Source organism: Vidua chalybeata, chromosome 8, assembly GCF_026979565.1.
Source record: "Vidua chalybeata isolate OUT-0048 chromosome 8, bVidCha1 merged haplotype, whole genome shotgun sequence".
Lineage (NCBI taxonomy): Eukaryota > Metazoa > Chordata > Aves > Passeriformes > Viduidae > Vidua > Vidua chalybeata.
The window spans coordinates 9,273,985-9,287,434 of record NC_071537.1 but is presented as its reverse complement, the minus strand read 5'-3'; the positions used below and the strand labels follow the sequence as shown (position 1 = coordinate 9,287,434).

The window sequence follows — 13,450 nt, the reverse complement described above, 5'->3', positions numbered from 1 at the left end:
CGTAGCGCCGCAGCCGCGTTCTCCCCCCCCCCTGCAGGTTACGAGGCGGGGCGTGAGGGGCTGCGGGGCGGGAGTGACCCGGCGCTGCCGCCTCTCATCGGTGCCTGCGGTGCGGCGCGATCCCGCTCGCCAAGGCCGCCCAGGGTTGTCGGGACGGCCGAGAGGGGCTGGGCAGTGCCGGTTAAATCACCTGAGTTTCGCCGGAACGCGTGGCGAGGCGCCCGGGAGCGGGGTGGGGGACGCGTTTTGGGGTGGCAGAACGCGGAAGCGCCGCGGTCCGGAGCGGCGCCCCCGGCACCGGCAGCGCGATCGCCGCGATGTCCTCCGACTTCGAGAGCTACGAGCAGGACTTCGCCGTGCTCACGGCAGAGATCACGGGCCGCATCGGGAAGGTGCCGAAGCTGGTAGGAGGTGAGCGGCTGCTCTCCGCCCCCGCGGCCCTCGCTCCACAGGCCCGGCCGGCTCGTCTGTGAGAGCCCTGCAGCTCCCCGCGATGGGCGCGCAGGGCGGTGGCGGGAGGTGCCGGCGTGCTTTTAGTGAGCTCTCAGCGAATGTGTCTCCTCGCTCCTTACGCAGCACAGTCACCTCCCTGCCCCGGGTCTGTCCCAGCGGCGAGGTGTCTCTTGAGATGTGTTAATACTCTGACAATATTTGTTTGCTGGTCACCTGTAAGGATCAGCTCTTGCCTTCTGCCCGGCTCAGGGCACGCGAAGTTGCGCCAGTGCACCTGAAGGGCTGAGCAGAGCTGGTGGGGGATGTTCCCTGTACCAGCATTGCTGCTGGAACCTCTTTATTGTGATCGTGCCACGACATCGCTAATGGAAATCAAGTCTTTTTCCGGTGGCACAGAGAGATTTTGTGCATGACTTAATCTGAATCGGTATTTTTGCTGCCTACTCCTCGTTTGATTTGGATAATTGACTGTGGTGACTCACATGCAGGAGCAGATTCAAAGGAATCCGTGCTCATTTACTTTAATATGTTTGTCAGTAACCTGCAGTGTTCATGGTCTAATTCATGATGTATCCCTGCAGTAGAGTCAATACTGTCTGTAAGAGTAGAAAGACGAAAATTTTGATCTCGTTAATCAGCCCAGCTGAATCTTCCAGCACACAGGAATCAGTGCCCCAGTACAGGGCTCTGAGTGTGAGATGGAGGGAAGCTGACACTTGTGGTTTTCCCATCTCTTCCTCTTGTAGCTCAGCTTAATGCCTCTTCTGTTTCCAGCTCATTTAATACTTCAGCCTCTGCTTCTTACGCATATTACCCAAAAGTTTGGGACCCTTAACCATAGTAGTGGATGCTGTATAAGGAAGTAAACACATACTAATGGTGTACTTTTCCATGTGACTAAAGGAAAAGGTATCATGCATCCAGGACCAAAGAATAACATCCTACTTTTAGAGTGGGAAATGCATCATGAAGTGATGAAGTAGTGACTCTAAACAGGATTTGAGGTAGGTGGTCAACTAAAATGTGTGCTCTCAGGGGATTTTGAATAAAATATCTTTTTTGATTTTGGAAGGTTATGTCCAATTCTAATCTTAGCAAGTTAGTCTTCTGAAAAAATAGGGTTGAGTTCCATGGTTAAAGGGAGCTATGACTTTTCCTTGGCTTAACAAAGATGCTTTGCTCTTGATCTTAACAGCAAAGACACAGACAGATAATTCAGTCAGAACCTGCAGCTGAGGTGGAAAAATTTGTCTGTTTTTGAATGGAAACTTACAAAAAGAAGATGAGAGAGAATCAGAGTTCCTGCAAGTGAATTTTAGAACTGGTGTGTAATTTAATCTGCTCAGAAATTATATTTAACTTAAATGGGCACTGGAACCATTTACTGAGAGGATGCAGGGAGGATGCAGGAAGCCTTCACAAAGGCTTCTTAACTTTTGAACAGGAGATTTAAGGACCTCTGGTAGAAACAGGGAGACATCATAAATACACTACTGGCTCATCCTCTGAAAATCAATAGTGCTAGACTGATTTATAGGAAAAGAGAGATTTAATTCCCTAATTGTAAATAATAGAGATTTGAGTTCCTTATTGTATAGATTTTGGAAGTCATCAGAGTCTGTTCAATCGTAGGAAGAATATTCTGCATAATAGTAGTGGATTTCCATAATCCTCTCCTTGAATCAGTCTCCCTTATTCACTTAGGGACATTTTGGAGCTTAAATAAAAGATGTTTAAAGAGTATTGGCTTCAACAATGACATAGCCTAGAAGCAGCAGGCTTTGAAATCATCACTCTTTTATGAGACCATTAGAAGGTTACTTTTTAATTAGAATTTGCCATCCTCTTGGAGGAGACAGCATGTTCCCTGCAGGACCAGGAATGTGGTAGTGGGCTAAATGGAGTCAAGATAAGACAAAGTTAATTTTTTCCCCACATGTTATATTTGTGGTTAATTATACATGGTTTGAACTGACATGCATTATAGCTGCTTCTTGCGCTGTACATTTATGGCTTAGGTGTTGCTTCTGTTTTCAGGGCTATTCTGTCTTTCATCAGGAAAAGAAAATATTCCATGACTTCAAAACAAACTGCAGTCCTATCTAACAGAGGCATTTGACCACTTGGAAAAAGAAATCTCTGATTATGCTGAACACTTTATCAGAAATATTTTAAATACACATTTTTCCCTTGTTTCTTAATAGGAATTGGCTTCTTCATCACCAGAAGTTCCAGTTAGTTCTTGTGGCGGTGACTGGGAGAGCCTCAAAAAGAGGATTATGAGGTGGGAGGGGAACAGGGGAACAGTTTTCAGCAGCAGTGATTTGAGAGACACTGCTGGTGGCCTTCTTCCTCCCCGCTGGAAGAAGCAGGATGAAAGGTGTAAGGACTTGTGCCACTCTGCATAATAAAGAGAGATCTCCTGAAGTCTAGTGACTGGTTATTTCCCTCTGCTGCCCAAGATGGACCTGCTGTAATGGAGAAATGCTGCTTAATTGGTTTTGCAACATTCCTGCATTCCATGTTGTCAGGACATGATGCTGTCCTGTGTTCTAGGAGGATGATGGCTCAGCAGACAATCCTGTTGTCACAAATGCATAAGTAGTTCAGCAAGAAATGTAACAAAGGTTCTCTGATATCACAGAAACAATAAGCAGCAGGGACAATAGAAGATCTTGGGAAGAAATGTCTTCAGTTGTTGAGGCAGACATCACCTGGGGGATTAAAGAAAGTTATAAATAGAGAAATGCCTTTTAAATAGATTTTCTGTGATGCTGCTGAAGGTCTTTGAAGAATGAAGATCATTGACTGATGTGTTTTATTAATGCTCCTTGGTGTTTCAGAGAAACATCTGTCTTATGATTTGACCAAAAATTCATATAAATTTTGATTGCTTGATATGAAAGAGAGTTTTATCAGCACAAATGGTGATACTTAGTCTATTCCCAGCACAATAGCCTCATTCTTCTGATACTTGGTACCTGCATTTTCTGTTGGGCAAAGTGCTGCATTTCAGTTGCTAACAGGTTTAGCTGAAGAAAGCCCTACCTTTAACTTTCTGTTGTACTCCTGCACTGAAGTTTACTGTCTCAGTTTCAGGTCTGGCTCAGTGTGCTATGCCTCATGTACCCAGATTTATAACCCAAAGAGAGAAATGTGTGTATTGTTCCATTTGTCTCTGCTGTTGGACAGTAACTTCTGGCAGTGGTGAACATGTAACCACCTGAGCGAGCACAGCAACATCTGCAAGTGGTCTGTCAGCTGAAGCCCTTTGTTACTCAGTCTCTTCCTCAGCATGTACTAATGAAAAGAAGCAATCCACGAGCAGTGGGACTACTCAGTCTTGATCCAGGTTTTTTAATCTCTTTGTTGACTTTGAGATCAAATCAGTGCTGTGTTATCTTTCCAACCTTGTAGACAGATTCCTGCCTTTCTGTAACTGCTGTATTTTGGGAGACAAAGAAAATGTCTAATGTCAGGGCAAAGCTGAAAGAACTGGGGAAAATGTAGTGAAAGCTTGTTTCTTTTAAGAAAGTGATACAACTTTGTGTACAAACAGAGAACAGATTTCTTTGCAATCCTACACAGAGGAAAATCCCCTTTTGTTTCCAGTCACTATCCATAGTTTGTCAATTTCACCACTTAAATTATACAAATTGTGTGGAATATTTTGTTTGAGACATTCTGTCTAGCAATGTAAGGAAAAAAATTACATTTAGATATATTTGATGGAGCATTGTTTTTTATTTTCTCTAAAGGATATTTGAGTTCTCAATCAAAACAAAAAGTTATAAAACACCTTTTTCTTAATTTCCTGTGAAAGTGTATTTAAGGAAATGATTGAGTAGGCAGGTTGAAAACTGCTAAGTCACAGTGGCCTAATACAGTTAGTAATATGAGCATCTTTAATTGGACTGTAACTTGTTTGTCCTGATCTACTTGATTAGTGGCAAATTTCTCTTACCCAGAGGAACTCCCTTGGATGTCACTTTCAGTCTCTGAACAAGTCATCTTGTGAGTATTGTGCCCCCTTCCTATGGGGATTCTGGCTATGAAATAAGTTGTTTCCTTTGTTTAACCACTGAAGTAAAAGTAAAACTGAAAAGAAATGCTTTGGAAACCATGGTTACATGGTATTTTGTGCCCTAGAGGATCAGCAGTTGCAACATGTTTAACTGCTCTCCTGGAAGTCTGTGAAGATCCTGCTCCAGAGCTGCAGTGCTGGGATGTGCCTGCTCACATATATTTGAAGGAAAAACAAATGCAGTTGTCCTGGGCACCATCTGAGTGATTATGTACCTAGGCCAGTGTTAAAATCTGGAGTTGAGTTAAAATTTAATTACTAAACCACTGGAGACCATTTGAATACTCTCTCCTAATTTTATGGGAGCAGTTTTAGCTAGACCTTCTTCTGTACTAATGAGTTGTCCCTACAAAAGGTCTGTAGCTAAATTTCTCTGTGGGTCAGTAAGATTTTACTGGCCAGTGGAGTGCTGAGTAGTTCTTGTAATCACAAGTACAAACACAATTTGCTCAGTATGAAATACCTTCCAAAAACCCCCAACTTTATATCCCTAAATTTCATGTTACTAAATGTGTATGAAAATTGTGATCCAGTACAACTCAGGGAAGTACTGAAAATGCTATAGTACATTTATTTTCTGCTGTTATGTTTTAAAATTTTATTTCAGCTTCAATAAAATGTGTTGTGTATTTCATACTTTCCATTGTTTTTATTTTCGTCCATCGTCATCTTGCTGACTTCCAAATGAGGGAAAGAACAGAGGTGTTTGGGATATGAGAATAGAAATGTATTGGTGGGGGAAGGGGCAGATTTCTTTGGGTTTTTTTTATGTTAGGAAGATAAAGTGGTGCATTTTCTGGCCTGGGTGCTATCATGAAAACCTGGTGGGGAATTGAAGAAAGATATTGCCTGCAGAAAACTAAAAGTGCTACACAGAAAATATTTCCTGCATCTTCTGCTGTGGTAGGATCCACCAGATGTAGCAGTGTGAATTCCAGATTTGCAGGAAAGATGGTCCCAAGCCTGATCCTCTGTGCAGGCAGAACTCCAGTATATGTAACTGAGAAAGGACAGATTGTGATGTTCCCGTGTCCTTGAATGAGACAGTAGAGTATTTGAGGTGAATGAGAAGATGGATGGATAGGCATTTCAGCCTGTGAGAAGCTGATTTATGTTCCTTTATTAAAGTGGTCCTCTCATGAAATTCAGTGGCTTGTGGAATGCAGAGGATCGAAGGAGGTCTTTAATGTATCAGTTCCAGGATACAAAGAAATCATGTGGAAGAGGGGCAAGGGGATTTAGACTTAAAAACAAAGCTCTGAAGTTTAGAGATACACGATTAAGTCTTGTGCCAATGTAGACTTATCCATCATGACCTCTGGGGAGCTGTGACTGGAGGCACTTTGGTGACATTTACTTTTTATCTGCATCATCAAGCAAACCACCAGTACAGATGTCTCGTGACACTCCTGGTTTCAAACAAACATTTGTGTGTTCAGAGTTCTGTTGTTAACTTCGTTAACACAATGGGTGGATTTAGAGTCTGAAGGCTGGAAGATGTGATGGTAGGATGGAAACCCTTGAATACCCACAGTATTCAAGGTAAATAAAGCAGTGTGGGAATATTTTATTATCCAGTGTCTGAAAATTTCTCAGCCCCCTTTCATGCATTTCAACAAACCAAATTGTGAAGCACTTGGGATGTTTGTGATGATGTGACACAATCTCAGTTCACACTGGATTCTCTGCCTGTGAACTGGATGGTTGGAGGCAGGACAAAAGTCAGTCTCTAGCTGGGATATACCCTTGCTGGGGAATGTGGCAGATGGTGATTGCTATGTAGAACTTAAAACTTATTTGAATTTTTTTAAAAAAATTATATTTTATTGCTAATTTCCATTTTTACTGTTAGTAGAAGGCAGTGGTTTTCTTGTAGTTCCTGTGGCATTTCATTTTATATCTGTTGAAGCAGATAGAAACAATTCGAGACCCAGCATAGGAGTAGGGGAATAGAAACATCCTTTTTCTTCAGACCCTGAATTAATTTTAATTGGGATGCTTGATTTTGTGCATCTCATATTTTCCAAATGAATCTGTTAAGCCTTTGTTTTTAAATTATTTTTTCCATTTAGTGTATTTATGTGCCTTCTCATGCATTTGTACATACCAGCAAGTGCCTGCTGAGGCATAAGTCCTTCAGCTGAAGCAGCTGTACTTTCCTAACTAGCAAATGCTACATAACAGGGCAGAAGAACTTCAAGGATTCTCCAGTATTTTAATTACTTATGTGTGTATCACCATGTGTGAGGATGTCACGGAATAAATGTCGAGTGTGTTTTAGCTGATACAAACAATCTTTTGAAATGGTGTATTTTTCTTTCATGGTAAGAACACAATTATATTGGTATTTTCACAATTCTGTTTCAGATGAGAAGAAGCAGATGGTTGCAAATGTTGAGAAACAGCTCGAAGAAGCAAGGGAACTGGTATGTTCTGGCTTTTCATATGTTAGCTGCAAGTTCCTAACAAAAATAATAGGATCATTGATAGTAACATTTAACACCCATGCCCTAAAAATACTTAACAATGATATATTGCAAAATGAAATAATAGTCTTGAAATAGTTCTTATTTGAGGATATGAAATACAAGAAGAGTGTATCTTTTTTTAATCCTGTGTTAAGTGATGCAAGGTTTGCACTATTGCTATGAGTCAATAAATAATTACAGACGTAGAGTTGTGGATTAGGTCTTTAGGAAAGGAATTAAATATTTACACACTATGACTTTGTTTTTGGCTTGTAATACCCAAGCACCTACTTAATTTCATCTATCAGAATGTCTTGTAGAGCAGTAGATCTTTTTTTCCATTTTAGCAAGTGAGACATAAAGGTGAGGACAAGGGGGCCATGGCAGTGTGGGTCACTGATCCAAGAAGAGTTGGTAGCTGTTAACCAAGCATTAGTTTGTGGTTCAGAGTGACAAAAAAAAAAAAAACCCAGGATGTGACAAGCAACATGTGTTAAGCAATTGTGACTCTTCTTTTATTTATTTTGCTCCCATTACAGCCTGTCATGTATTCCATCTGGGAGGAGTATAAGAGTAAAGTTTTGTAGATGTGGAGTAACTGAGCAGAGGTGTTGGTGGCAGCTGAGATTGTCTTTTTCCCACATGGCCAGTAGTTCCTTACCTGAAGTTGCTTTTGTTTATTGCTTGCAAATGGGTTTGGTGTATCTAATGTCAGAAATGTAATCTGGATGTTAGGATAGGGAAAGAAATTAGCTTTTCTACTCCAGAATTTCTTGTAATGGAAAAAACTGGAGTCAATTATTTGGCTACTAACTAAACAATAAAATTAATTTTTTGAAGTGGCATAGGAATAAAAAAGTCTCTTGGCTGTTTGTAGGCATAGATGGTGCTTTTGGTTTAAAAATAGAATTAGCCTTGTAGACCAGAGCATTGGAATAGCATCCAGTAAAGCTGGACCTTGGGATGACTTCCTGCAGTTTTGCCTTGTGAGGATGACAAGGCACCTAACCTCTCTGGTTTGGTATTCCCATTGAGAAACATGGTAAAATTACTGTCTCATCTCATGAGAATGTTCTGAAGATACATTAAGGCATTTTGGGCACTTTTATATTCAAACAGCTGCAAAAAGTAGAAATCTAGAAATGTTTTTCAGCTCATTTTCACTGCAAGTTGACATGGCAAAAGACAGAGCAGTACAGAGAAGCTCCAGTGTGGGTGGTCATTCAGATTTGGTTTTCTACTCCAAGTAGATTGGAAGCAGCAGAAATTGAGTTAATGGCTTCTTACTTCTCTCCTTATGTCAGGAAAAGATCTACATTTGTATTTATTACAAGATTAAAAAATAAATACAGTATTCATATTTTTATGCTAATGATGATCTTCATTTAATGTACTGGCTTTTCTTTCACACTTTTGTTTTAGATCTTTAGATTCAATTATTGGCTTTAAGCAATTACCCAACATATTTGTGATTAATGTCAAGGCTTGGGTTTAGAAATCAATTTGAACAAACCTGCTAATAACAGAACTGATTAAGAGGATCCTATTTTAAACTAGAGGCTACAGTAGAAAATCAAACTAAACCTAATTCCTTGCTGCTGATAGTTTTCATACATTGGTTTGCTTCATTGTCTTGTGTTGTCAAAGCTGGGATTAGCTGATTTTTTTATTTCCTACTTGGCTAGGAAATAACACTCTCATGTATTATAAATATTATTGTAGAGATAATTTATTTGTGTTCACTAATGAGTGATGGTTTTAAAACACTGTCTGCTTTGTTTGGGTGAGATCACTGGTGTAATTGATTTGATGTATGTGCAGAACTGACATGAAAACTTTCAGACTCCCAGGCTGCATTTTCAAGTCAGAGCTGTGGAGTAAGAAATCTCTGAGAAAAATCCTCTTGTTCTACATCCAATGTGCAGTATCTAATTGTTTTTTTCACCAGGTTTTTAAGAAAGGTGACTGTTGAGCTAACCCTGGGGAAATTCTTTGAGTATAAAATCTAGCATGTGCCAGAAGAATTGTGAATTTTTGAGTTCTACTTTTCAAAAGATAAAACTCTCTCTCTGTTATTTGCCTTTATCTTTGATGAAGAACGCATCACAGAATTGTTGTGTTGTAAATTCTGGGTTATTCTTGTCTTGTGTTTTTTAGTTTAGATCTCTATTTTAGTTCCAGGGCTTTAGAATCAGAATAAAATAGTGAAGCTTTCAAGTTTCTTAAAATGCTAGCAGCTGATTCATAGAGAAGTTTCTGTGGGAGGGGGAGACTTATTTTGGAGTGGACATCATCAGCCACACTACTTTGTTGTATTTTTAAATGGAAATATGAAGGGCTGCTCTGCTTTTGCTTGTTTATGAAAAATATGATTTCATGACCAATAATATGAGTTCTGAAAATGGAGATACATGAAATTAGGTTGCATTTAGGTTCACCCTTGCTTGGACCACTATGTTCTGCATGGATTCTCATGGAAATTTCTCAGCCCAGCCACAAAATGCACCCAATTAATCTCATGATGAAAAAACATTGGTAAATATTGGTCAACCTGAATATGCTTCATTGTTGTTCCTTGGACTTTACACTCTCTAATATTGACTCTTTAGAATGAACATTTTAGATTTCATGGATCACAGACTGATTGTTGGTGCAAATTCTGGATTTACTGATATGTGTTTTTGTTTTTATATAACAGACAAGAATTGAGACTTCATTAAAATTTCCCAACCTTGCACATATATATGAGGGAAATGTTTATAGAACATTTGAGATCAAATATATTAAGATGAAATTGATAACAAATAAGCTATTAATTCCAGCTATTGGTTTAATTATAATGCCTCTTTGGAAAGTTAAGCCTGAGCTAAAGAACTGGGTAGAATTAGAAATTGCTTTGTGTGTTTCAATTCATTAGTGACTATTTAATTAAAGTCTGCTTTATAGTTTATTATTGAATATAGTATCGTATAATCAGACTACATCAGGCAAAATGACTTTTGAGTATCTGGCAATTCCATTGATTAAATTCAGATGCTTTTCTTATGATATGAGGATGAAATTTCAAAGTGTAAGCAAGTGATTACATAGGAATAAATTCTAGCAGTCCCTTGTGAAGTTTTGCAACCAGTAGCCTGGGACCCTAATTGAAAAGCATTTCTGCTCCTATGCCATATTGTTCAACCAAGATCAGTAGGAGGTGAGTAAATATTGTTTCAGGTGCCTACAGCAACCAAGGAGAGGTATTCTTTTATCTTTTTTAAATAAATTGGAAAGATTTTAAAAGGCAGGTGTGGGATTCTTCTGCTGTTCAAAATAGAATTCCTGAACAGACAGCACCATATAGAGCAGGCTTCAAGACCCAGTGGGCAGGTAATTAGCAGCCGTCATTTATGACTTTTGATTTGCTGTACCCCGTGCCATATTCTTGTATTTTGGGCCCCTTAGAATTCTGCATGGCAAGAAGAAACAAAAAAAGCTTTTGAAGGATAGAATGTGTCTCTAATTTTTAAATCCATTTGACTGTATACAAGTTCTTGAATAGCATTGTTATTGAACCCTGAAATTCAGCTATTTAATATACTTACATATAGATTTGGAATGTAGATTTAGGTAGCCAATTCAGGTTATGTAGTTCTGCTGAGATAGCAATGTTTAAGGAAAAAAAGAATTAGTTTATTAAACATAAGAATTACTTTATTAAACACACAGAGTGGTGGTAAATAAAACTTTACACATATATATTTATATATAAATAAATAAGTAAAATACCTTTTTCAGTCAATGGTTTCCAAAACTGCACAGCTAGGTGAAGGTAGTCTTTCTTTTGAACTATGCTTATTTGCAGGAATTATCCTTAGTTTAACTTTTTTTTTTTGTAATAGGATTTATTCATCACTGTTTGGCTTGAATCATTCCTTCTGAGTGTTAATAATACTAATGTTGTCACTTGTTTCTTAACTTAAGCCTGTTTAAAAATTTTGATAAATTTATATTATATTGCAGAATAAGCATTATTCTTCCTTATAAAGAAGGAATATTTCTTGAACTTAGGTATATTTCTTGAACTTAGGTAAATTTGTTCTTGCTTTAATTAACCTTTTGATTTATATACCTCCTCTTTGTTTTCATGTGTCAGCTTGAGCAGATGGAACTTGAAGTTCGAGAGATCCCACCTCAAAGCCGAGGGATGTACAGCAGTCGAATGAGAAGCTACAAACAAGAAATGGGAAAACTTGAAGCTGATTTCGTGAGTTTTTAACTTATTACATAAAGAAGGCATCTCTAAGAATTTTAAAAATAAAACAATGCAGTTATTCAGGCAAATGAGAGGGCATTTTTGACTAGTGTGAGAGATGAGGTCTGCATGTGTCTTGCTACCTATGTGGACAGATGAAAACCAAACTGGGGAAGAGAAGCTTTTCTTTTAGCAGCAGTTTCATACCAGTATTCCAGTTGCTAGGCTCTTATCCCTTTACCCTGGAACTCTGTTGTTTCTCTGTCATTAGATACTGTGAGTGTTCATGTTGTATGCAAAATAGTCAGCTTTTAATCCTATTTCTCAAGGAATGACATCTTGTAGTAATGTGGGCAGTAACATGAAAGCAGTATAATCTCCAATCCGTGGAATTTTTGAATGTAGTTTATCTCATGTGCACTTCATTTGTTAGTCACTGTGTTTTCTTTTCCATTGCACTTAGATTCTTCTTGGCTTTTGTACAAATTGGTTATAAATACTACATTTTTTGAGTAATGGTTGCAGACTAATAAGATTCCCTTGTCTAGGGGCTTCTGCTACAGTTATCAGTCCTTTTTTTGTGACTGGGATTTGCACTGAATAGATTTACATAGAGACAAAACTGTTTCCTGTAAAATCATGAAGAAGTTCAAAGGGATTGCAAAGTGTAGGAAAATGCTATGTTAATTGGCAGCAGCTCAGTTCCTCCAGGGTAGGGAGAAAGAAATAACTAGTGGCAGTATTTTCCATTCACTGGAGAACTGTGAATTTCCTCAGGTTGCTGGCAGCAGTTTAATCCTTCAGGGGAGAGAAGTCAGTGTTTATACCTGCAGCCAAGAAATCCAGCTGACTGTCACTCCTCTGTGCTTCTGCCAAGTTGAGCAGTTGCACAAAAATGTATGAGAAGATGGTTGCAGTTTGTAAAGTTTGAAGAACATTAGAATAAAAAGACTTGCATCAAAATTTTGAGGCAATCTCATCTGTTCCCCTGTAGGAATTGTGTGTGGCCAAACAGTGACTTCCCAGAGAGAGCAATTTCTGGAGCAATTGTGAATGCTGTTTATCTTCTCAGATATGTGAGAATTTGCTGTCAGCATATATTTGTTCCTGGCCTATTTCTATATGTAGGTAGATGGTGGAATTCCTACTTTCATATTCCCAGGCAAGTGAGAATGAGAGAGTTCAGAACTGAACACTGTATGGAAGAGGAGAAATGAGTGCAAGGAAATGCATCATAGCACTGGGAGTTACATGATCACAAGAACGTAAGTTTGTGCTCGAAGTGAACAAGCAAAAACAACATGAGAAAGAGGAAGGAAGAGGTCGTAATAATGGATAGAAACAACAGCTCAAACCCAAGGATCTTCAGCAGAAAATCAAGGAAAGAAAATGATGTGAAGGATGGAGCAAAGTGCTGGAAAAAACCAACTGTGCTTGAAAAAAATCTCTTTTATAGCAAATAGTGGTATTACAACAAAATGCCTTACATAGTTCCAGGTTCTAAGTACTAATATTTTTCTAATTTTGTACATAAAGATTTAAGACTCTTTTGGGATTATTATCCAGGGAAATAGCAACTTGTTGGAAACTATAGAACAAAATTAATGGTAAAAACTACATACCTCAGTGCACAGTCTTTTTCATTAAGTTCTGTATTTCAAATGTAAAGTGAATGCAGAACCAGCACTAGTAGTTTTATTTTATATTCATTGATAGCATGAGAATTGATCTTGTGATTATTTGAATGCCGTATGAAAATTTGCCCTTACCCAAACAGTTATGGAAAACAGTAGCATAGCAATGTGTTTAAAGCTAGGAGAAGGAAACATGAGGTTTGTGGGCTGTTCACTTGTCCATTCTTTACTGGCAGGATGAACAACATTAAAGTTTATTTTTGACATTTAATACGTAACTGGTGAGTTTATTTCGACTTGAGCAATGTGTATAATAATGACAAAATGCCAATCACTGTAATATTATTTATTAGGTGCTGTGGCATCTTTGTGAATATGTAGGGTTTTTTCCCATACACTTTACTGTGTTGAAGTATATTCTGAAAAATACAGATTTAAGTTCTGATTTAAGCTCTAGATTTAAGTTCTGTTGAGCTGTACTTAGAGGAGTTACTCCAAACATGGCTTTTCATCTCTTTGTTATGTGTATATATATATATATATATATATATAAATAGGAAAAGAATTGCAAATA

General features: G+C 38.5%; 1 protein-coding gene and 1 long non-coding RNA gene across 5 annotated transcripts in view; both read left to right on the top strand.

Annotated features, from left to right (window-relative positions):
* Positions 1 to 4: 4 nt before the first annotated feature.
* The window catches only part of VTI1A (vesicle transport through interaction with t-SNAREs 1A), a 257,572-nt gene continuing 244,126 nt past the window's right edge, over positions 5 to 13,450 (top strand). For all 4 annotated transcript variants that reach the window (XM_053948652.1, XM_053948651.1, XM_053948654.1 and 1 more), the window contains exons 1-3: positions 5 to 411; positions 6,905 to 6,963; positions 11,144 to 11,254. In XM_053948652.1, the coding sequence (XP_053804627.1) occupies positions 318 to 411; positions 6,905 to 6,963; positions 11,144 to 11,254 (264 nt within the window). In that variant the 5' untranslated portion in view covers positions 5 to 317. The remainder of the gene's footprint in view (positions 412 to 6,904; positions 6,964 to 11,143; positions 11,255 to 13,450) is intronic.
* Positions 491 to 5,171, top strand: LOC128791228 (uncharacterized). The gene is made up of 2 exons (XR_008432008.1): positions 491 to 1,457; positions 2,658 to 5,171. It is a non-coding gene; the product is annotated as an uncharacterized LOC128791228 (long non-coding RNA).